At 56.2% G+C, this 21,423-nt stretch overlaps 9 protein-coding genes across 9 annotated transcripts; 5 read left to right on the top strand and 4 right to left on the bottom strand.

Moving 5' to 3' along the window:
• Positions 1 to 205: 205 nt before the first annotated feature.
• Positions 206 to 1,757, top strand: BKA78DRAFT_372174 (t-SNARE; the record flags this gene model as incomplete). The annotated part of the gene is given in 3 exon segments (XM_066892728.1): positions 206 to 331; positions 350 to 898; positions 952 to 1,757. The coding sequence occupies 3 exon segments, from the start codon at positions 206 to 208 to the stop codon at positions 1,324 to 1,326; spliced, it is 1,050 nt and encodes a 349-aa protein (XP_066742274.1). The 3' UTR covers positions 1,327 to 1,757.
• A 358-nt stretch (positions 1,758 to 2,115) lies between these two features.
• BKA78DRAFT_296828 (uncharacterized protein) lies at positions 2,116 to 5,182 on the bottom strand (the record flags this gene model as incomplete). Its single annotated transcript, XM_066886670.1, has 2 exons — positions 2,116 to 4,803; positions 5,033 to 5,182. The coding sequence occupies 2 exons, from the start codon at positions 5,180 to 5,182 to the stop codon at positions 2,116 to 2,118; spliced, it is 2,838 nt and encodes a 945-aa protein (XP_066742273.1).
• A 2,192-nt stretch (positions 5,183 to 7,374) lies between these two features.
• BKA78DRAFT_158107 (uncharacterized protein) lies at positions 7,375 to 8,333 on the top strand. Its single transcript, XM_066883061.1, has one exon. The coding sequence runs from the start codon at positions 7,584 to 7,586 to the stop codon at positions 8,253 to 8,255; it is 672 nt and encodes a 223-aa protein (XP_066742272.1). The 5' UTR covers positions 7,375 to 7,583; the 3' UTR covers positions 8,256 to 8,333.
• A 38-nt stretch (positions 8,334 to 8,371) lies between these two features.
• BKA78DRAFT_253255 (uncharacterized protein) lies at positions 8,372 to 9,493 on the bottom strand (the record flags this gene model as incomplete). Its single annotated transcript, XM_066884805.1, has 3 exons — positions 8,372 to 8,583; positions 8,634 to 9,088; positions 9,144 to 9,493. 3 exons carry the CDS (start codon positions 9,491 to 9,493, stop codon positions 8,372 to 8,374), a joined length of 1,017 nt encoding a protein of 338 aa, XP_066742271.1.
• Positions 9,494 to 10,634: 1,141 nt separating this feature from the next.
• BKA78DRAFT_372165 (uncharacterized protein) lies at positions 10,635 to 11,639 on the top strand (the record flags this gene model as incomplete). Its single annotated transcript, XM_066892727.1, has 5 exons — positions 10,635 to 11,030; positions 11,067 to 11,091; positions 11,138 to 11,311; positions 11,339 to 11,483; positions 11,551 to 11,639. The coding sequence occupies exons 1-5, from the start codon at positions 10,813 to 10,815 to the stop codon at positions 11,637 to 11,639; spliced, it is 651 nt and encodes a 216-aa protein (XP_066742270.1). The 5' UTR covers positions 10,635 to 10,812.
• Positions 11,640 to 15,704: 4,065 nt separating this feature from the next.
• On the top strand, positions 15,705 to 16,684 carry BKA78DRAFT_158052 (uncharacterized protein). The gene has a single exon (XM_066883059.1). It carries the CDS (start codon positions 15,873 to 15,875, stop codon positions 16,614 to 16,616), a length of 744 nt encoding a protein of 247 aa, XP_066742269.1. The 5' UTR covers positions 15,705 to 15,872; the 3' UTR covers positions 16,617 to 16,684.
• On the bottom strand, positions 16,685 to 17,235 carry BKA78DRAFT_158062 (uncharacterized protein). The gene has a single exon (XM_066883060.1). The coding sequence runs from the start codon at positions 17,049 to 17,051 to the stop codon at positions 16,752 to 16,754; it is 300 nt and encodes a 99-aa protein (XP_066742268.1). The 5' UTR covers positions 17,052 to 17,235; the 3' UTR covers positions 16,685 to 16,751.
• A 998-nt stretch (positions 17,236 to 18,233) lies between these two features.
• Positions 18,234 to 18,395, bottom strand: BKA78DRAFT_242119 (uncharacterized protein; the record flags this gene model as incomplete). The annotated part of the gene is made up of 1 exon (XM_066883927.1): positions 18,234 to 18,395. A coding segment is annotated over one exon (162 nt), but the record flags the coding sequence as incomplete, so codon positions are not given.
• A 768-nt stretch (positions 18,396 to 19,163) lies between these two features.
• Positions 19,164 to 20,214, top strand: BKA78DRAFT_296824 (chromatin associated protein KTI12; the record flags this gene model as incomplete). Its single annotated transcript, XM_066886669.1, has 4 exons — positions 19,164 to 19,169; positions 19,226 to 19,555; positions 19,611 to 19,877; positions 19,927 to 20,214. 4 exons carry the CDS (start codon positions 19,164 to 19,166, stop codon positions 20,212 to 20,214), a joined length of 891 nt encoding a protein of 296 aa, XP_066742266.1.
• Positions 20,215 to 21,423: the final 1,209 nt, after the last annotated feature.

The raw sequence follows: 21,423 nt of genomic DNA, 5'->3' as shown, positions 1-21,423 counted from the left end.
CCACCGACATCCGCATTCTTGATACCCCCAGCCTCCGACTTCCGCGACCCGATTGTCGCTCTTCCGCAGGGACCGAGACTCCCTTACCGCGGCCCGCCAGCATCCACACATATACGTCATCCGTCTCGTTCCGTCGCGACTCGCTTCATTCATCACCTCTCCGCATCCATCTCACTCACCACCGACACACACCATCATCGTCACCATGTCCTACGGCGGATACAACCAATACGGCGGCAACCCCTACGAGCAGGAGGCCGCCAATCCTTATGGCCAGCCCAGCCCCTACGCTGCCCAGGTGCGTTCCATCCGACCCGACCTCTCAAGCCCTGTCTAACCTCCATCTCAGCAAGCACCTCCGCTTACCCACCAGCAAGCCTCCAACTACTCGCAACCCTCGCAGTACTCGGAAATCCCCATGACGAACCAGCAGACGCCTCAACAATCGCAATACATCCTGTCGGACCAGGATTTCCTCAAACGCGTCGACGCGGCCAAGGAGAACATTCGCACACTGACGACGTACATTAGCAACATTGGAACCACCCATCAGCGCCTGATATCCGATGCCAACAGCGCCGCCGCCCACCACGAACTTAACCGCCTGACCGAGGACACTCGGAACCTGAACACGTCAATCAAGGACCAAATCAAGTTCCTCGAGGCCGACAACTTGCGCAGTGGAAACAATGTCACCAAGAACAGCCAAATCCGTAACCTCAAGAACAGCTTCCAAAGCAAGCTGCGGGATTATCAGCAGGACGAAATGAAGTACCGTGAACGCTACCGGGACCAAATCAAGCGTCAATACCGCATTGTCAACCCCGAAGCGCCCGAGGCCGAGGTCGAAGAGGCAGCCGATGTGAACTGGGGAGAGGAGGGCATTTTCCAGACGGCGGTGAGCTTGGTCCACCACATGATTGCTGAGAACTTCGCTAACGCAGGCGGCAGCTCAAATCGAACCGCTCGGGCCAGGCGAACAGCGTGCTCGGTGCAGTGCGCGCACGCCACACCGACATTCAGAACATCGAAAAGACGATGGTAGAGCTGGCCGATCTCTTCAACCAGCTCAATCAGGCCGTCGTCGAGCAAGATCAGCAGATTACCCAGACAGAGCAAAAGACGGAGACGGTGCTCGAGGAGGGCAAGCAGGCGAACGTCCAGCTCGACAAGGGTATCGACCACATTCGCCGCCGCAACCGCCTGCGCCGCTGGACCCTGTTCATCTTCATCCTCATCATTTGCATCATCGCCCTCGTGGTCGGTCTGTATTTCGGGTTGAACAAGAACAACGGCGGTGGTGGAAACAACAACAGTGGACAGTAAGCGTGCGCGCTCACTGCTCGGCGTTCTGGGGATTCTTGCTTTCGCGCATAGCGAATGAAAATCGCTGGGACCATTTCGCGCGCTCGCGCAAAACACTCTCGATTGGTTCTCTTGCCGATGTCATCGGCTCCGGTTGACTACACACCATCAAAAACTCAAAAGTTCTTGCGCGACGACGGCAACGGTAGGTGGATGGAAATGGTTCGCAGTGAAGCAAGAGCACATGAGAATGGTCGGCCTGGGATGGTATGGTTGGGCTGTTTCCTTTTTTTCCATTTACTTTTTCTTCGGCGGTAGTCTACAGTGTCTCGTTGCATGTCTCCTAACTATGCAACGGGCCAGTAGACTGCAGGATGTAATAATGCCTTTTTCTTTTCTCTCACTAACCTCACGTTCGTCATGTCCCCTTTTCTTTCCTCACTTGTAATGCCCTTTTCCCCTTTCTTCGTCGAGGATGTCGATTCGCGGAGCATGGTTGGCTCGCTCTGGACGGGAATCAGCAGGAGACAGATGTGCAATGCCTTGCGCGTCGGTTGTATTCATGTATGTACGGATGAGGCTGGATCGACTGATTTGGATCGCCGTGGTTCGGTTTGTCAGGTGGATCGATTGGAGCGTATTGCATCAGCAGCAAGGTTGGCGGATGAATCTGGTCACAGCAGAGTAGAGCAAAAATAAATAGGTATACGCGCGACTCTCATTGCGTTCGATCTGACAGCTGACCGGCTGACTGGTGAAAGAGAACAGCAATTGCATGAAGCGGCTTTCACAGAGCGTTTCAACACCAGGCTATGTACAACTTGAACACTGCTCCCTCTTCCAAGTCTGGCCGTCAAGTCCTTGCGCCGCAATCCCATCGTCAAAGCTGACCAGCACCAGCGGTCCCGTCCTCGCTGTTGCGCCGCCGTACTTGGGCCGTCGAAGAAACACCACGCTTCGCTCGTCGGTCATGGCAACGACATCGATGGCTGGCGCTGGAGCAAATGAGGAGCGCGACTCATCTGCGTCTGGCTGCAGCGGCGCGTTCATGATGGCGTGCAGTTTTTTCGCACACCGACACGAAGCCTTCCCACCAGGCGACGGGGACGAAGCCTTCCCATCAGGCGACGAGGACGAAGCCTTCCCATCAGGCGACGGGGACGAAGCCTTCCCAACAGGCGACGAGGACGCCGGCGGCCACATGCTGACCCGTCCATGGGCGTACATGTCCTTTTGTCGCTGCATCTCGTCGTGTCCATGTCCAGGATCCCCGTGGCCTACCGCTGCCGTGGTGTCTCTCCCTACCCGCTGCCTCCTCGCGCCCACGCGCATCCGCAGACACGACTCTCCCATTGCTCCGCTCTTGCCGCAACACCGCTCGTCCTCGACCAAGTCCAGAAACGCCGCCGCCGAGTAGTTGTACGCGCGGTGCTTCGTCCGCGACAGCGTGAACGAGCGGGCTGCAGCGGCGTCGTGGAAGCACTCGCGGTGCACGCGCTGCGGATGCCGGAGCCAGGGGCGCTCGCGACTGTGCGTGGTGTCGTTGGAAGGGAGGTCGCCGTCGAGGTCGGGGAGAAAAGTGTCGAGCGGCGACGCGTCCCAGGGGTCGAAAAAGCTGGATGTCTCGCCCAAATTTTGTGCGAGGGCTGATGATCCGCGCACGACTGACGCCGCAGTCTCCAAATTCGCTCCTGCTGGATTCTGCCCGCCGTCGTCGACTACTCCGTCTGTTTCTTCCAGTCCTGCTTGCTCTTCTTCTTCTTCTTCTTCTTCTCCGCCTCCCCCTCCTCCTCCCCCAAATCCCAAGTTCCCAAAATACCAACTCCTCTGTCCGCCGCCGCACTCCCGCATGCCTTCTACCACCCTCACCTCCCCGTCGCGCTCGTCCGCCACCGCCTCCAGCGCCGTCCACGAGTCGTGTATCGGGCCCTCGAGCTTGAGATGTCGGCGGAAGACTGGCGCATTCACCTCCACAGCACCCGGCTCCGGCGACGCGAGCGGAAACCGCAGAGCGAGGTAGACCGAGATATCATGATAGTGCCGCCAATCAGGCGGAAAGTTGTGAAAACCGGTAAGAGTGTTGTTGGGGGAGGGCACGTAGTTTGTGAGGCCGTAGAACCACTCCCCGTGGATGAAGAAGCTCGCCTCGACGCCCAGCGCCGTGCTCAGTATGTGCGGCAGCACCAGTCTCGTCACCTCCCCACCAACCCCACAATGTCCATCTCTTTGCTTTTTTCGACCGTTTGCCGTCGTCTGGCGACCCTGACTGCATTTATCCTGCCGCCCCTGCGTCTCGTTCAACTCTACCCCATGGACAACCCATACCCTCTTACCGTCCTGCCTGCGCCCCGTATGCGTCCCGAAGTAATAGTGCGAAGCAGTGTTGCGCACAAAGAGCTTGAGTCCGCGGCCGGCACCGTCGCTTTCGCCTTCGGCGCTCATCGTCGTCTCACCATTGCCATCACTACTGCCGCAATCCCAGTCGCTGCTGTTGTCGCTGCCGTAGCCCTCGAGGCGATTGGGTAGGCGGAAGACGCGGAGGGCTACCGTTGATGTATTGTCGGTGTTGGTGTTGGTCGGAAGCCGTATAGCAACCAGGTAGTGCGGGTGCTGCTTGAGAGGCGATGACGATGTTGACCCAGACCAGCACGCGCTGAAATTGACATACACCGACAGGATCGAGGCGCTGTACTGGACCAGCGTCACGCGTGGAGGACAGACACCACCGAAAGCACCACCACCACCGGCTCTCCTGGCCGTCCCGGACGTCGTCGTCGACGACAGCGTCGACCAGCCCGCAGGCAAGCACGGCGACGCGGACCTTGAACGGCCCTCCGTCCGCGCCGTCGACTCCGCATCCACCGCATCCTCGTCTTGTAACTGCAGCCGCCCCGTGAAGCCCAGGCATGCCGCCGCGCGGTGCGCATTGCCGCACTCTTGGATCGCGTCGTCGTCGTCATCGTCGTCGTCTTGTTGCGTCTCGCGTCTTTGTACTGTTGCGCTGCTGCTCCGAGAAGCCGCACCAGCCTCGCTGCCATTCCGCCTCCTTCTCGCACTCGCCCCGTCGCCATCGTCGCCATCATCTTCTTCGCCGCAAACGTCTTGGACCACCCGGCGCACGATGGCTCCCGCGTCTAGCTCTGCGATCTGGCGGCCGCCGTCTTCCAGGTCTACCGCCCGGATCCTTACTGCGTCTGCGTCAGCGTTTTCGTTTGCCTCATCCCCTCCCCGTCGCGCTGCTGCCGCGTACACATAGCACAGCACGCCCTCGCCGCCGACAAAGTCGGCAACGCCGTGGTCGACGATGCAGGCTGAGCGCGGGCGCGCGGTTGCAAAGGCGTTGCGGCGCGCGTGGATGGAGAAGAGGGCGCGGCGGTAGCTGGTCGAGTTGTTTGGCGCATTTTGACTTGAAGAGGGGGAGGAAGAGGAAGGTGACGGCGCAGGTGGGGAGCTGGATGCTGCCGCGAGCTGCGCTTCGCGGGAAACTGGCGCGTTGTTCTTGAGGGCTTGTCAGTCTCGGTGCGTGGTGCGCAAATCAACTCCTGTCGCTTCCTTGTGCCGAAGAGCTAGAGATGGAGGAGAAATGGAGGTGGAGTACTGCAGGTAGATCTGGAGCGTCTAGTCCAAACTACATCATGGCATGATGCCGACGTGGACTGCACACCAGACCTCCTTTCTCCCCCTCTCTCTCTCCTTCGTCTTTCTCACACACGAGATGCCCACTCACCTTGACAACCAACCGCGCAAGCGCCTCTTCGCCCCTCACAGCCGCTCTCAGCTGCCGGCTCGTCCACCCCAACGCCAGCACGTCCGCCAGCCCCAGGTATCGACTGACCTCGAACAGCACGTCGAAGGGCAGGCTGTCGAGGTTGCGCATCTTCTTGCCTATCTCCTAGACGCTACTCGGCTGCGTAAATCTGAAATCGGGAGTATTGTTGATGATGTGGCGGAGAAGGGGTAGGAGCGGTAAGGAAGGTGCAAAGGCAAATGCAGCAAAAACCCAAACTCGACAAGGCCAATCCAGTACCGACGCGCTGCGGACGAGTGGAGGAGGCCGTACATTGGGGAGCCTTGCTGGCGTGGCTGTCGTCGTCGGAGGAGGAGAAGATGTTGATGTACTTGCTCGTCTCGTCTCCTTGATTAAATACCCGCGCCCGCTGTTGCTCGACGTTGTCAGGTTGGCCGTGTCTATGTGGCGTGGCGTGGGGCAATTGGTTACGCTTTTTTTTCGAGATTCTTTTTTCCTTGCTCTTTGAGTCTGTTGCCTTCCTTCTCTTCTTTGCGGGGTTGTATTGATTGGTCTTGTTTTGCTTCGCCTTGGAGCGGTTGGTCGGCTGGCCGGCTGGTTGGTCGGTCTGGGCGATAGGCAATGTGTGATGATAATGATGATGTCGGTGGTCTATCCAGACAGTAGAGCAGACGACGAGAAATCGAAATCTACCAGAGACCAGCTGATCCGACGAGAGACGGTTTTTAGATGGTTGTGTTGTTGACGCGCCTACCTATGCAACTTGGAGGGGTCCGTTGGGGTTGATGCCGAATTGGCACTTGTGGTCGTGGCCACGGCGTTCCATCCCATCTATATGCAGTCCAACACACCTTGGCAGAGATGAAAAGCAAAGAGCCGCATCGCACAGCACAAGGCGCGAGTGTGTTGTATTGGTTCGTTGGGTGGTGGTTAGGATGGCCGCTTACGACCCCAAAGAGGAAAAGCCCGCGGGCAGCCACCGCCCACCACCTACCAGCAGAGCCGCATCGCAGCGCGTCTGTCGTCTCCACAATCCACCGTGCCACCACAGCCCAGGGTACCCATCCATCCACCCATCCATCCTACCCCTTTCGATCAGCATTACATCTGACAGAGCCGCATGCCTGACACAACCTAGGTACATACTTACGAGAGGACGAGAACCAAAGCCAGGACGTCCGCCCGCCCGCGGCGGAATGTGGACACGAGGCGTATGTAGGCATCTGTACTCCTACCTAACAGCCGTAGCACAGCATCCAAGGTTCGGCGCGGAGGCGAGGCGAGGCTCGTGCTGCCGAAATAATGAGGTGGATTCCACAGTCCACACAGGTCAACGGTGCGACAGACAGTTGTACTGAGGCTGTCAGGCAGCCTTGCAGCAAGCAAGCAGCCTCGCAATTCGCAAACAGACAGTGGGGACCTACTACATACGCGAGCGACAGCCAGCAAGCGAGCAAGCGCGCGTGTGTTGTCCTGACGCTCTTCCAGTTAGACGAGACGTACGGTCCGTCGGGTAGCCGTACATACATAGCTACGAGGCTACGTCTCCATGTTTTGCTTCATCATCATTCGGCCCAGTTTCCGCGTTGGTGCCGTCCGCGGTCGAAGCATGGAACCTATGTAGGTAAAAGTCGAGACACCTCAAATGCAGGCGGATTATGTCGTCCTTGAGTCTCCGCCGCCCTCCGTGTCGAATGCGGTCGTCGGTCCATGTATCGTGTCTCGTCCGGACGACCCAATGGATGGCCTCCATGATTGTTTGTGTCTGGTTACATACCTGTGTGTACATATGTACGCTTTGTTTGCTTTTGCGTATGTACGTGCCACTACATACCTACCGCCCTGAATCTGATCTGCTCGACGGAGTCGGTTCCGCGTGTTGTATACCGACCTGCAAACCATCAGAGGAACCTACTGGTTCATCTCATCATCATTGCCGGCGGCGCCTCCATCAAGCCGCCTCAACAAGAACCCAGAAACGGGGAACCAGGCAGAAATCTTGCTCGTCGATCATACAGCAGTATCGAGCTACATATCGAACCCGGATTTGAGAGCAGACAACGCGCAGTCAACATGACAGGCTTGCGCATCGACTCGACGGGGACGAACTAACGAACGGGGAGGGGCTACGACCTACCTTACGCCACAGCAGCCTCGTTGCGCCCGTGTCCATCTGCCTCCTCTAGTCGTCGTTGACGCTGCCGTCGTCGTCTGATCTTACTGTGTAAAAGAAAGGCAATGAGGCAGTTTGGCTGACAAGAATGGATGGATGGTGGTGGCTTGCATTCTAAGAAACGATGCGGCTCAACTGCCTACTCAAACACCTACCCCTGTGATTCCACAGGACCAGGCTGTGTGACTATTTTCGATCTGATTATCTGAGACTTGCGAAACCCCGTCGTGAGTGGTGAGTGGTGCAAAGCCGGAAAATAAACACGCGAATCACATCCATTGCTCACCGGGTTGCGTGCGGCTCAAAATGATACATCGGAAGGAACCAGGCTGACAAGGATTCGATTCGATTCGTGTGATGCGACGAGTGCACGGGGCGGGGGCCAATCAACAGACGCTTTGGGGAAGTGGTGTTGAGCCGCATGTCCATAAATCGAGCCAGATGCACAGGACGGCTGCTCAGCCTTGTCCCAGATCCCAAGGCTGGCTCTGTCCATGGCTCCAGCTTCCAAGGGCTTGGGAGGCCAGAGTCTCTGGGAACGATTCTCTTGTTGGCCTGGGGCACCGCAGCCTTGGATTGGATAAGCAAGGCTGGCTGCCAGAATGGTTGGCTACGCGTGAAGTCGAACAATCTCTGATAACACCAAGGCAACAGAACAAGCAGGCAAGTGCTGCAAGAAGAAACTCTAAACTTTCGACGTGGGTATCCTACTCCTACACACTTCCAATAGCAGCACAGCGAGTTGCATCCAAACAGACGAGTCGATTCTTGCGAGGCTGCATCTCGATTTGTGGAATGCGTCGAGGCCTTTTCCATCAACATGGCTTGCACAGGCACACTCAAGCCGGTTGCACCGCCGATTTTTCAAGGCGCTTTGAGCCGCCGTATGCGTTTCCTCGCATTCTTGCGCCTGGAACATGTCCAAAGATCAAAAGGGAGGACACGGTGGGACGCATGTCTTTCCTGCTGGCCGTTCTCCTCACCGGAATTGAAATGGAGCAGCGAGATCAGGCTGCAGGGCTCTTCTGAGACCGCGATGCGTCCAGCATCGACAGCCGAGTCTGCGGTCGTCCTGCGCAAGTGACCAGTTTCCTCACGATGCCTTCTGGAAAGGTTGTAAACTTTGATCTTGCGAGCAGTGCGCCTCAATTGGGCACGTCGAGTTCGACGACTCTGGTCCGAGGTTTCAAATCCCAGCCGACGAGCGGCCAGCCGTCTGGCAGGTTCGAGTAAGGCGGGAGAATGTACTGGCCCTCGCAGCCGCCGGGATCGGTGCAATTGAGGCTACACAGTCCAAAGACCTTGCAGTAGCAGTCCTTTGCAACGGGGCAATAGACGGCGTCCTTGCCAAAGAATACTGCAGCAATGTCAGCAACGTCCTCCTCCACACACGGTATAGGCACATACTATGCCACGCGTATTCCATCACCCGTCCACTTATCCTGTCGTCCAGCTCCGTGTTGTCCAACCAGTCGCGGAGGCGCTGATACTTTGCCAGCGGAATGCTCCGAACCTTGTCGCGTGTAAGCGCAAATTGCGCGCAGCAGCTAATGGCGACGAGGTCCGGCACGACGGCGTCCTCGCCAAAGATTTCCTTGAACGCCTTGTAGTAGCTGTTGCCGGCGTGGCCCTGCTGCTGCAGCTCGCGGTTATCCTTTTCGTACGGCTTGATCTCTTCGGGGCACCCCATCTGCCAGGCGCAGCGCAAGTTGACGTAGCCCTCTTTCTCGAGATAGGGCAGCTGGAAGTTGCGGAGGATCGGCAGGCCGTCGTAGTCGGGGTCGTCATTGTGCCATTGGTAGCGCTTGGGATGCAGGAAGAGGATGTAGTCGGGCAGATTGTCGTAATTGTCGATGAGGTAGCTGCGCGCAATTAGTCCCTTGCCAACCAAAAATGAAAATTGTTGAGCCCACGCACGTCAGGTACACCATGCTTTCTCTGCCCTTGTTGTGAGGCACGGTCAGCTCGGCCTTGGGGTCGTCGACGACGTAGCGAAACTTTTCCCAGTCGGGGAAGTACGTGTACAGCCAGTCGACATCGTCCGTCTTTTGGCTCGCCACGACAAAAGCCTTTTGGCCGACGCGCGACTTGGGCGCCGAGGTGTAAGTTCCCAGATCCTCTTGGTATGTCAGGTCGCCGCCATCGTCGGAAAAGGGCGAGTCCTGCTCGATAACGCCGCTGCGCAGGTTGAGGAAGAAGCCGGCGAGCAGCAAGACGGTGAGGGTGTAGAGGGCGATGCGGATGTTTGAGCGGCGGCGGAAGAGCATTTTCGAGCGCTACCTATATCATGGCCCAGAATGGTCAGAGGAGAGTCGACTGCGCAGCAGTCAGGATGCCATGGGGACGAAGAAGGTGGTAAAGGTGGCCCGAGGAAGATTGGCCGCGCGTGCAAGATGAGGTGCCCGCCGTGGGCCCCTGGGTGAGGTCATTTCGAGGCGCGCGCCCTCGCGCCAGGCCAGTGGCGATTGGAACCCTTTCCCGCGGCCGCCGCCAACATCAACACCAACAATTTTCCATCACCAAATTCGTCGCCAACAAAATTCTCCGTCAGCTTGTAATCAATTTGTACAGGGCTGCTGTGGAATCATCCTGCCTGCATCCAACCTTGCCGCTGGGCGCCCGATGATTGGCTATGCAAATTGCAATGCAGATCCGCTCCAGCAATGTTTCCTTGCCTCCTTTACAATCCAGCTCTCAAAGTCTTTCCTTGATGTCCTTGTTTCTTTTCACTGCGCGACGGATATTCCGTCGTCTTCTTATTTTGCCAGCAGTCGTCATCATGCAGGTTGGCAGCCAACGTCACCCAAACGCCCGCCACAGCCGCTGACATTCGTCTGTCATCTGGCTGACTCTCTGACAGCGCGCAAGCTTCATGTTTTACTCAGCGAGTACATGGAGGCTTCATGCACCTACACATGTGTACATTGGAAGCATTCTTAGGCTTGCACATGTAGATCCAGGGAGCCTTCATTTATGCCGAGGCCACACGCGTAGACACAGGGAGTCTTCGGATGCTTCGCGGCTGTCTTGGGAAATCTCCATTAAATTCTCCTGCGTGCATACAAAAAGGCTTCGTGCGCCTCGTGCGTGTCTTAGAGACAGCTTCATCCAACTCCTCACGTGCGCGCACAAGGAGATATCGACATCACGGGACCATGTCACGTGCCTGCACTATGTCACGCTGTATAAAAAACCACAAGACTTCTTCTCTCTTCTCTACAGACATCCCGAAGACTCAGCTTGTCAAAAGCTATGGAAGAGTCTACTTGCTGGAGATGACTCCCCGTGTACACGTGCGGACTTTGTTTGCTCCTTGTGCGCGCGGAAGATGACTTGCATTTCTGGGCTCTTCAGCTCTTACTCATGTTTCTCTCATCTCTACTCATCATGGTCGATTCATGGAGAGGACACAACCTCAATCATTCGATGCTGCCACACCTCAATACCTAAACAAATTCCTGCTTGCTTTGCCCGCTGTCTCGCGTGTTACAGACTTTGCTCTGTCCTCTTCGCAAGAATTGGATCTTTAGAAGCCGAACACGCGGGCAAAAGTGCGAGAATGCCGATGTGAATAAACAACAGCAGCATGCTTGTTCAAGCTTGGGGAACAATCGCCACCGGTCGGCGTCTTGAAGAGGAAGCACACAAGAGGAGCGATGCTTTTATACTTGCAGTCAAAGAGGGGTCTGACACTTACAGGGCAATCAGTCCACGTGAACATGTCCAGCTTCTGGGTGTTGCGAGACCTGAGTTCCCCTTTCTAAAGCGTCAGTTGCATGTTCCTCCTCGCCTCGTACCAGATTGGTATGTGGTATCTCACCATGCTCTTCAAGCCTTCAGCCGCTTTACGAAGCAATTGCAAAGGGTGTGGCATCACGAAGCAAAAGTGCTGCTCACCATCACATTCCCAGGAGCGGTCTTCCGCTCTTGGCGTCTCAGGGGTTATCATGCTGGAAGAGCTGCGAGACGACCACGACAAGTGGCCATTCTCACTGTTTGTCGAGAAGCCAGTGCATCTACAGGCTCGGAATATCGAGACCCAGCGTGGTCTCCCACTCAGGATCGAGGAAGACGGTGGACAGAGCGTGAGCGATTTTATACCTGCAGCTTAGGCCGCATGTGCTGTTTTCGCGGCGACTGAGCTATGTGTCCTGCGGCCTCTGAAGAAAGTGTCTGATGACTTCTTTGAGCATCCGGCGGTCATGCACACCTTGAAGTACGGCCACGGCTACGCGTGCATTGCTTCTTTCTCCCTCTGTGTGTGAAGCGTCAAGAAAAGCTCTCGCTTCAGCCTTCATAAAACTACTTTGACGCTCACCATCAGCCGTCGTGGCCCTCGTGGGAGTTTACTTCACTCCTCAGGAAAGGCAAACTGACTTGGAAGACGAGGACAAAGACAAGACAGTAGGTTGAGTATATCGGTCAAGTAAGGACCGCGGACAAAGTCGACGGTGGTCCTGCTTGCATAGTTCTTGCGCGGTCTCTATCCGTGCTCTTCTGGTGAACGAAGCGAAGAGAGAGGGACTGGGGAACTTTTATACCCGCACGAACGCCGCATCGACGACGTTCGGTGGCCAAGGATTCATGTGCCACACATTTGGAGATGCCCGTTGGTTGTGAACGGCGAGAGTCATGTCACTGAAGAACCTGCTGACTCATTTGCGACGTCTTCGGGATAGGGACAGCAAAACACCGTAACAGGAGAAGAGGAAGCAACGGCGTCAGTGAGCTACGTCATTACTTATCATCATTGTAAGAGCTTGGAAGTCAAGTCTTGCGGCCGTCGCCTTCTATTCGAGCGAGTCGCGGTTCGACTTATTTCGCAGCGCCCACGCAAACGGCAAGTGAAAGAGTGACCAGTTTAGGAAGTCATCTTCGGCAGTCTGCAGAGCTGTGGACTCAGTGAACTGTATTAGGGAGGAAAGGGTGGAAAAGTCCGGTGTATTTATACCGGCAGCGCGACGGTTGTCACGTTGCTTTGCCGGGCAGGACACAGCACTAGCCCCTGAATTCTCTCACGCACATGGCCTGTCAGCGCACATCTCACGGGATACGGCTTTCGATTTCTGCCTGGCCATTTTGTCCCCCTGACTTAACGAATGGAGTTTCGCTTCATCATGAAGCGATGCTGCTTACAACCACCGCAGCAACTCCGTAAAATCGCTCCCGCAGCTTCCCACGCCCCTGACAAGGAGTCGATTGCGTCTCTTAACGCCGAAGAAGACACCAAAAGTCCGCTTCAGTCATTGTGAGGAGGCAGAGTCGAACTTTCCGCCGAAGCTGTTTGCCTCAGTCTCGGGCGGCTGTGGTGGAAAAGCGATCAACGGCAAAGGCGCGACAGGTCCTTTTATACCTGGCCTTGAAGCCACATCGGTCACGTCCTGGGATCGACAAGATCATGTGAGGCAGTTGCGGCAGAAAGGGGGTCAGGTGTGAGCGGGGACAGGCTGATGACAACCCCTGGAACTCCCCCGGTTCGCAGAGCATGTGTCTCATCGATGCCGATCGACCGAACACTTAAAGAGAGGCGCTGTTACATCAACCTGTGATGCAGTGCTTCATCGCTACGCGAAGCTGAGAAGCAGGAGTCGTCTCCTACTTCAGAGCGAAAGACAGATGCTGAACTCAAGGAAGTCCCTGACAGAGCAACAGACAAGTACTCATAGGCTACATCCACGGAAAAACGGAACCAGTGGCGGGGATTGAAGCGGATTCTTCCCCTCCGGAACTGCTGATCGTGGCGAAAGAGAGTGATAGATGCTTGGTGAGAGAGGTATTTATACTAACGGCTGATGCCACGTTGGAACAGCTCGCAGGTGCACTGATCAGGGGGACACGGGCAGCCTAAGGCGCTGGGAGGTCAGGTGCACAAGTGAGTAGAGGACAGACGCTACCCCTGAATCTTGCATGCTCACTTTATGTGCTTCTCGCAGCGCCAGGCAGTCAAGATGAAGTTCGGCAGCGTTGGGGAAAGGGTTCAAGTGACTGAGTCGGACGACCTGGCCTTTTCACAGACAACAGAAGTCAGTCAGATTGTGTTCAATCACCTTTGCCAGAGTCGGACGTACTCGGTTGTTGTCACCTGGGGACTTTGTTTGCTCTGGATTATATGGCGTTGCTCAACAGAGAAGAAACTGCGCCATCACTTCACGTTGCTGTTCTGTATCATCTCTTGCAATGAAACTTCAAGCTACAAATTTTGAGGTTACGAACGCCGGTAGCGCAGGGCCCGCACTGCAAAAGCCAGTGGTGGACTCCCTTTGCTGGTTCGCATAAGAGTTCTTTGTTGCGTTCATCGTCATGTCTCTCTTCGCAGCGGAGTCAACCGTAGATGAGGTGAGAAGATGCGGGGGAAAGGGAGAGGGCTTTATATTCGCGAGTGGAGCGCAGAGGAGCACAAAATCACGCCTAGATTCCGAAGTGACTGAGTCACATGGGTTGTCGCTGCAAAGACGAGGTTGGATGAATGTTTCCGATGACACGTTCTACAGTGGGCTTGTCCCCTTGGTGTCAACAGCCAGTGCTTGAATTGGTCGGACATCTGCCGTCATTCCCCCGGACACAATAATCCGGCATGATCACGCACTGCTGCCTTTCAGCGTCAGTCCATAGTGAGACAATTCACTCCCTAGGATAACAGTAGAACTATATGCTCCTCTTCGGTTGACGTCCCCTTTTGGCCGCCAGGGGTGTCTTGATAGATTCTTGCACCAAGCTATCTACAGTCTATACTACTTGTGACTGGTACGTTGGCGATCTCTTTAGTCCGATTAGATAGAACGATCAAGTCACCTGCGGTCCCTTTGGCGAAATAACCATTCAGTCAACCGACGGCCTGACTGCTATACCCCTGAGTTCCCCTGACAATACGCCCGCTAAAAGCGCAAGACTGCGACTGAATAGTAAGACGAGGAATAAACTAGTCGCCTCACTGAAATTCGAATGGGGAATCTGCAGAAGGGGGGATCCGTAACATTAAGCAGTCACAACGGACTTCGTCATTATCGTGTTTTGGATCACCGCCTCCTCCTTTCTGCCACGGAGTTGCGGTGGACAGAACGTGAGGAAAAAGAAAGGGACACACGGCAGTAGTTCATCATCGTATTTAGGGAAGAGCGAACAGTAGTATTCTCTGACTTCTCTTTCAAGATCCGCTGTGCAGTCAATTCTGGAACGGAAAGTAAGTAAGAAGATGGTGGGAGGAAGAGAGTTTTATACCCTTCGCTGCCACCACGGCTTGGACCGACCGGATCATGTGCACACACTGTGGTGTCTTATGACTGTTATTCCAGCGTGTCAACCATTCTGCCAGTCGCAAGATACAAAATGTGAGTCATCCGTCTTTCTCATTTCCAACTAGTAGCGTCCGAAAATACCAGGAAGGTAAGAATCCCACCACTAGACCATATCGCCGGGAATCATCATCGCCTCATCTCGCATCGTCCACCACGCACTGAATCCGCGGAGACTGGAATCTAAGAGACAAAAGAAAACGCACACAAACAACCAAAGTATCGGAAATCTGTGTGGTTGATTCCAAGGTCCAAAAGTAGGCACTGAAATCTTCGATGGCATCAATTGCATCAGTCCAAATGTCCGTGGAGCAGAAATGGCAACGGGGAGACGTGTGGTATTTATACCCCTGACCGCACCTTCACCACTCCTTTTGCAGATGGCACCGGCCGAGTCACGCGCATGACCAGCTGAGCCTCCAACAACCGCTGCGTCCTCTCTGGTTTTGTGCCCGACGCGCCGAATGGGTAGACTTTGCCGCGACGCGGATGTCAAGAGAAGTTCAACGCCATCAAACAACAACGCCGCTCTGCATCACCACCAGGCCTCGCATCAAGTCTCAGCCTCCTACCTACTTTCCCAGCGAGGACGCCGGCGAATGCGATAAAATCAGAACGCCAAACCGAACACCAAAACAAGAGTGACGTGTGTTTTAGGTGAGAGTGGCATTTCCAGGCCATTCTGGCACCTCTGCTTCTCCATGTTGGCAGGAAAGAAGCGGGAGGAGAGCGAGTGGGCGAGCATTTTATACTCCAACCCACCCCTGAGCCCGCTCCCCTGAACCGCCCTAGTGACCACACTCCGACTGCGAGAGTCACGCGGCGCGTTCGCGTGTCCCGAGCCTAAAAGCTTACTGGCAGGTCCTTAGAACCAGACAGCGGGTCTGTCTCCGTCCAACATACAACAGCCAGCCAGCCAGCCAGCCCACTCACCCACTGCCTGCCAGTCGCAAATGCAGACAACGGAGGCTTTGAAATCCCGTCTTTGACAAAACTCGAGGAAGGGGGAGGGCAAGAAGAAGGTGAAGCGCACCATGACGCGTAGACGTTTGCAGCCCTTCATCACCGCATCCTGAAGTGCAGCGCCTCCTTGCCCTGCGTTTTCTTTTAGCTAAAGAGGTTTTTGCCGGCAGGAGGTCTGCAGGCGACAGCCACAGAAGACAGTGGTCTCCTTCTAGCTAGTGGACTTGTCTTTTGCTCTTACAACACGGACAAAGCCAAATCCATGAGTAAGTGCGAGGATAGAGAGGGAACAGTAGAGATATGCAGAGGGTTTTATACCTACCTCCTCCCACTGACGGACGGCGGCGAAGCCATCACCGACTTCCGCTGATCCACGTGCAGCCGGAGTCACATGGCAGAGAGAGAGAGAGGGTCGAGCGAAGTCTGCCAAGCTCCCGGTACCTCGCCGCCTGTTTACATACAGTACCATCCAGGCTCTCTCGCAGACTGTCAGTGTCTGCCCTGCCTCTACTCATCCTCCGTCCTCCATCACTTGTCCAGCAACCACATCAAAGCAACCACCAACAAGAAGAGAACACGGCAGACTACTACGCCATCAAACAACATCCTCATCCACCATCACGTACCGCTACGCTACCAGCGCCTCGGGAAAGCGCCATCCACCCATGCTAAACGCCTAACAAGCAAAACAGAACAGCAGGCCACACACACACGGCCAAACAGTGAAGCCTCGCGCCTTCAGCCTTCAGCTTCTCCGAAAGAGAAAGAACGGACAGTGACATTTGATCTCCATTCATTGCGAAGGAGAGTCGAGGACGGCGAGGACGAAGCAGACAAGAGACGTCGAGGGCGAGGGAGGCAGGGGCAGTTTATATCCCCCGTCGCATCCCCTCTCTTTCCGCTAAGCAAACTAATCACCCCATCCATCCCATCCCATTCCACCCAACCATCTACGTGCCCCCGGCTCCCTCTGCCTTTTTCCCCTGTCGCCACCATTCCTTCTTTCTTATACTCACGTATCCTTGCAGTCACAAGCTGGGCACCTACGTACGCCCTGCCCTCCGCTATCCCCGGACCTCCCCCAAGACAAAAGACGGGAAGGGACAAGTCAGGAATCTGTCACTTACTCACTTAGTCACTCAGCAGCTACATACATACCATCATGATGATGTGCGAGCGATGTCTAGGATCGCGTGAGGCCGCAGTCTTTATTCTTTCTCTCATGATTCACCAAACAAACAAAGAGAGGCGGCCCAGCGCCTAGCACTTATCAGCAGCGCACCCGCTGGGAGAGGACAATGGCAGCAGCAGCAGCGGCAGCAGCAACAGCAAGGAAGGACCGCCGTGCCATGCATGTCAAAGGTCCAGGTGGTGCTCTTCCTTTCTCAGGCGACGAACGGTTTGAAGATGTGTGACACGGTGGATGCTTTCGCGACGCAGAGGGAACGCGTAGGGAGTTCGGAAAGTGTGCCGATTCTAGGAGGGTGGCGTGGAAGCATGGAGGTAAGCAAGCAAGCGATTGAGCGATGATGGCAATGTGAGTGTTCGCATTGCATTGCATTGCATTCATACGCAAGTGCTACATATCATACTCGGGGGGAAAAACGGGGAAGCAGAGCAGAGGCGATGTAATGTAACGTGGTATCCAACTTAAACAGCAACCGGCGCAATCAATCCAGCCAGCCGTAATCATGCTCGCGAAAAGTAAAGCGAAGAAGGAAAAGGTAAAGAAGATGTGGAGAAAACTGAGAAAATGGGGTGTGATAGAAAGAAACGAAACAACGATATAACATCGCGGCACGGCACGGCGCAGTCAGCCAGTCTGTCCGTCATCGCCGCTGCAGGTTCGTATGTGTATGATGTACCGTTCAAGACAACGGTGTAGTGTAATGGCAAGGGACGAAAAGGTGCTCGGACCGCGGTCTACAGGAAATAGTAATGACGAGGACAGGGCGGGCCGTACATAGTACCTGGGGTGTAGCGGTTGGACCAATAAACACCCTGATCCCAATTCCGCCAGTGTCTAAACGTGGGTCTTGTCGCGCGATCGAAGATGCATGCATGCTTGAAAATCCGTGTTCGTGTCGATCCCTCCCTCGGCGACATCTAAAAGCGAGACACTCAGGAAAAGAGCAACCACCACCGACGAGGGGCAACTCAAGGCGTGGACCATCCGTTCCAGGAAGGAAAAGCCGGCCGGCCAGCTGTGGAAAGCAGGGCAGGGCGCAAGGGGGAATGGAAAGAAAAAGAGGTCGGTCGGCACGCACGTGAAAAAGATCCATCTGGCTCGGTAGCTGGCAGGAGAGAGCAGAAGATGGAGAGCTGGAGCTGGACTGGAGCAACTCTGGGCCAGGGACTGGACGGCGGACCGCCGACCGCCGACAGGGAAGCGGATGATTAAGGTACCTCTGGCCGCGACCCGGCGAGTTTCATGAGTCGGCCAGCCATGTGCGAAACACGATGCCGCCGCCGCTGGCTCTGGCTCGACAGGGTACCCGACAGCCCGCCAGGGTCCTTCGGTCGCGCGCGCCTGACAGCTGGCTCACCATCCACGCTGTGTGTGGTGTCGCGGAGAAGCAGTAAATTCTGGGGTCGGCTGTGAGGTCGTGCAAGGGCGGCGCCGTCATGCTGCACTGCCAACACACTGCGGGGGCGGGAGCAACGCCGTCTGTCTGCTGTGCTGCGGTGCTTCTGCGCTGCGGTGGAGCGTCATCACACCACGATCGTGTGAAATATGCTGCGCACCTTACGACAGCTCGACGGCCTCCATGTCGCGCATCAGCACCGCCATTTGCGCCCTCTTGGCCGCCTCTGCGACGAGGCTGTACTCGTTGAGAAAGGCGGCCGTTTCCTGGGCGGTCCGCCCTGCGCCCTCGCGATTTGGGTTGTACTCGAGCCCGACGGGTCGTGCCGGCGGAGGAGCCTGTGCTTGTTGCGGCGGGAACTGGAGCTGACTGGCGAGAGGAGCGGCGGTTGCTGCTGGTATCGAGCCCATGAAGTGTGTTTGCTGGACGGGAGAAGAGGGCGGAATGGGAGCGGACGAATTTTGGAACTGCTGCGGATGCGACGAGGCTCCGGCGATGGGGACGGCGGCAGACGACATTGTTGATAGACTGCTGGAACTTCTTGACACGGAGCTGGCGGATTCTGGGCCAGAGGCAGAGGCGGCAAATCCGGGGCGTTGTGTAGCGAAGGGAGGATTTCTTTGCGAGTCCATGGCAGTGGAGAGAGCGAGAGTTGATGGTTTCGAAAAAGAGCGGCCGGTGGAAGAAGTTGCAGATTTTGAAGGATCCAAGTGCGAGTCCTGGAGAGGCAGTTGGGCCGTCGGAAGGGTGTCGAGGCGCAGGATGTAGCGTGATGGTAGGCCTGATGGCGAGAAGGGAAGTAGACCAGGGCCGATATGCGGAGATGTGCGTGTCTTGAGGCGGAGTGGTTTGTGTGGTGGGAAAAAGGTGGCAGGCGGTTAGGTTGTAGCGTAGGTAAGGTAGTGTGACAGCGGGAGAAGAAAGGGTAAAGGGAGAGTGGCAGGTGGAAGGATGAAGGGCCTTTCTATGTGCTGATGATGACGGTCGTTCGGCTTTAACGGCCGAGGCACCTTGACTGGCGGCCTACTTAGCATGGCACCCACCACTCTCCCCCCACACCACAATCCCGCCCAGTCGACCAGAGCCAAGCTCAAGTCATGCCGGTACTTACACACACCAAACACGTCAATCCCTTCTACGCTGACTCCAACGCCCCCAGTTGATCATCATCTCCGGATATCCCTCGTCCGGCAAGACGCACCGCTCACTCCAGCTCGTCGACTTTTTCCGTAAAAGAATCGAAGACTCGTCTGACCCAAAGATATCCCGCCTCAAGGTCCACCACATCAACGACCAATCCCTCGGACTGTCGCGCGACGTCTACCACTCTGCACGCCCCGAAAAGGATGCCCGCGCCACCGAATCGTCCGCCATCAAGCGCGTCTTGACGCGCGACGACGTCGTCATTGCCGACGGGCTCAACTACATCAAGGGTTTCCGCTACCAGCTCTACTGCGAGGCCAAGGCCGTCCAGACGCCCAGCTGCGTTGTACGCAACTCCTCCGCCTTGCTCGCGCCGACGACCGTCACTGACAGTCCAAGAGGTGCGCGTAGGAACCCCGATTGAAAAATGCCGCCAAATCAACAAGGAGCTGCTCGAGGACCCCGCTGCCGACGGCGGATATGTGGACGAGGACTTTGAGAACCTGGTCTTTCGCTATGAAGAGCCCAATGGCATGACGCGCTGGGATAGTCCGCTGTTCGTCGTGGCCTATGAAGACGACACGCCGCCGCTCGACCAAATCTGGGACGCCATGGTTGGAAACGACGGCAAGGCCAAAGTCGTGCGGCCAAATGCTGCCACGGTCCTGGTACGCTCGCTCCATGCTCTCAGTGGGCGCGACTAACACAATTGTCCAGAAACCCGCGACGGAGCAAAACTATCTATACGAGCTGGACAAGACGACGTCGGACATCGTCTCGCACATCACGACCTGGCAAAAAGACCACCCGGGCGAAGATGGCGGCGAGGTGAATATCCCAGATGCAGAGCACGCAGTCGAGCTGCCCGCGTCGGCCGTCTCGCTGCCCCAGCTGCAGCGCATCCGCCGCCAGTTCATCACGCTCAACCGCTCGCACAACCTGTCCAAAGCGCGCATCCGCGAGACCTTCATCGACTACCTCAACGACATGTTTCAAAATGCGTGAGCCGCTGCCTGTGTCGACAGCCATGCGCGCATGCCCACATCGGTACGGTAGCCGAGGACGGCGTCGGCTACATCACGACTGTACATGATGCAGGGACTCGAATTAGACTTTGCGACCCATTTCAGAAAATCCGGGTGTGAGATTGGCGCGCTCTGGGGAAAAAAGACCGGGGTGCCAGACGCGGGGCAGGGATCGGAAAGCGTAATCCGTGGGGGGACCTTGTGGGGACAAGAGAGGCAGATGACGCTGCTGCCGCGCGCACCGCTGCGCAGCGGGACGTTATCGTCATTGTCGTTATTGACGAAGAGGAGCGGTCTGCGTGACTGCGGCGGCGAACAAAGAATGCGCCAAACGGGTCAAAGGCCGGGCGGTCACGTCGTGCGCGTGTGGACGGTGGTTTGTGGGGTGCGATGCGCGCCGCCGATTGGGTTGGCGGATGGATACGAAGAAAGGGTCGATGCTTGCTGTGACGCCACATATGATGGTGATGGAATGACGCCGGCGTCGCCATGTTGCTACGTCACCATCGTGGCCTATCGTGTGTACTTGGCCACGATGTGATTCCAGTGCCGCCGTCATGGCCGGCACCAACATCGAAGGCACAAGTGTTCGGGTTTTGCTTTGGAAGGAGTAAAGAGAATGCCGACCTGCCTGTCCTGACATTGTAGAAGCTATTTATGCTCCATTTCCATCCTCCGCCACCACCACCATTTCAGCAGTTCTGATCTTTTGCTCCTTCCTCCTGCATTTTCTTTCTCTTCCGGGCCGTTGCTGTTGGCTGCCCACGCAAACTCACAGCAATTGACTGTGTATACTCCCCAAGTAACCCCAAACCAACCCAACTACAGCTACCTACACCGTCTTGTCGACATGCGGTGCCCAATTCCACTCCACTCCACTCCACTCCATCTACCCGCGTCACTCGCGTCACACGCGCGCCAAACGCCAGACGCCAGTTGCCGCACCTGGCACCGTGATGAGACACTACACCACACCACACCAACCCTACCCTGCCCTACCCTATCGTACTAACTTGGTCCATAGTGTGCCATCTGTGGCACACGCCAGCCTTACCCTGTCTGTTTTCCCCACGGGCAACAGGTAATGGATAGGTGGGTAGACAGATGGATGGATAGGTATATAGAAGAGGGCTGTAGGATAGCATGGGCTTAACAAGCAGAGATGCCTACGTGCTTCTTATATCAGGGA

This window comes from Phyllosticta capitalensis (assembly GCF_038381095.1).
Source record: "Phyllosticta capitalensis strain CBS 128856 chromosome Unknown BKA78scaffold_7, whole genome shotgun sequence".
Lineage (NCBI taxonomy): Eukaryota > Fungi > Ascomycota > Dothideomycetes > Botryosphaeriales > Phyllostictaceae > Phyllosticta > Phyllosticta capitalensis.
The sequence above is the reverse complement of the archived record's forward strand: the minus strand, read 5'-3'. Positions and strand labels throughout refer to the sequence as shown.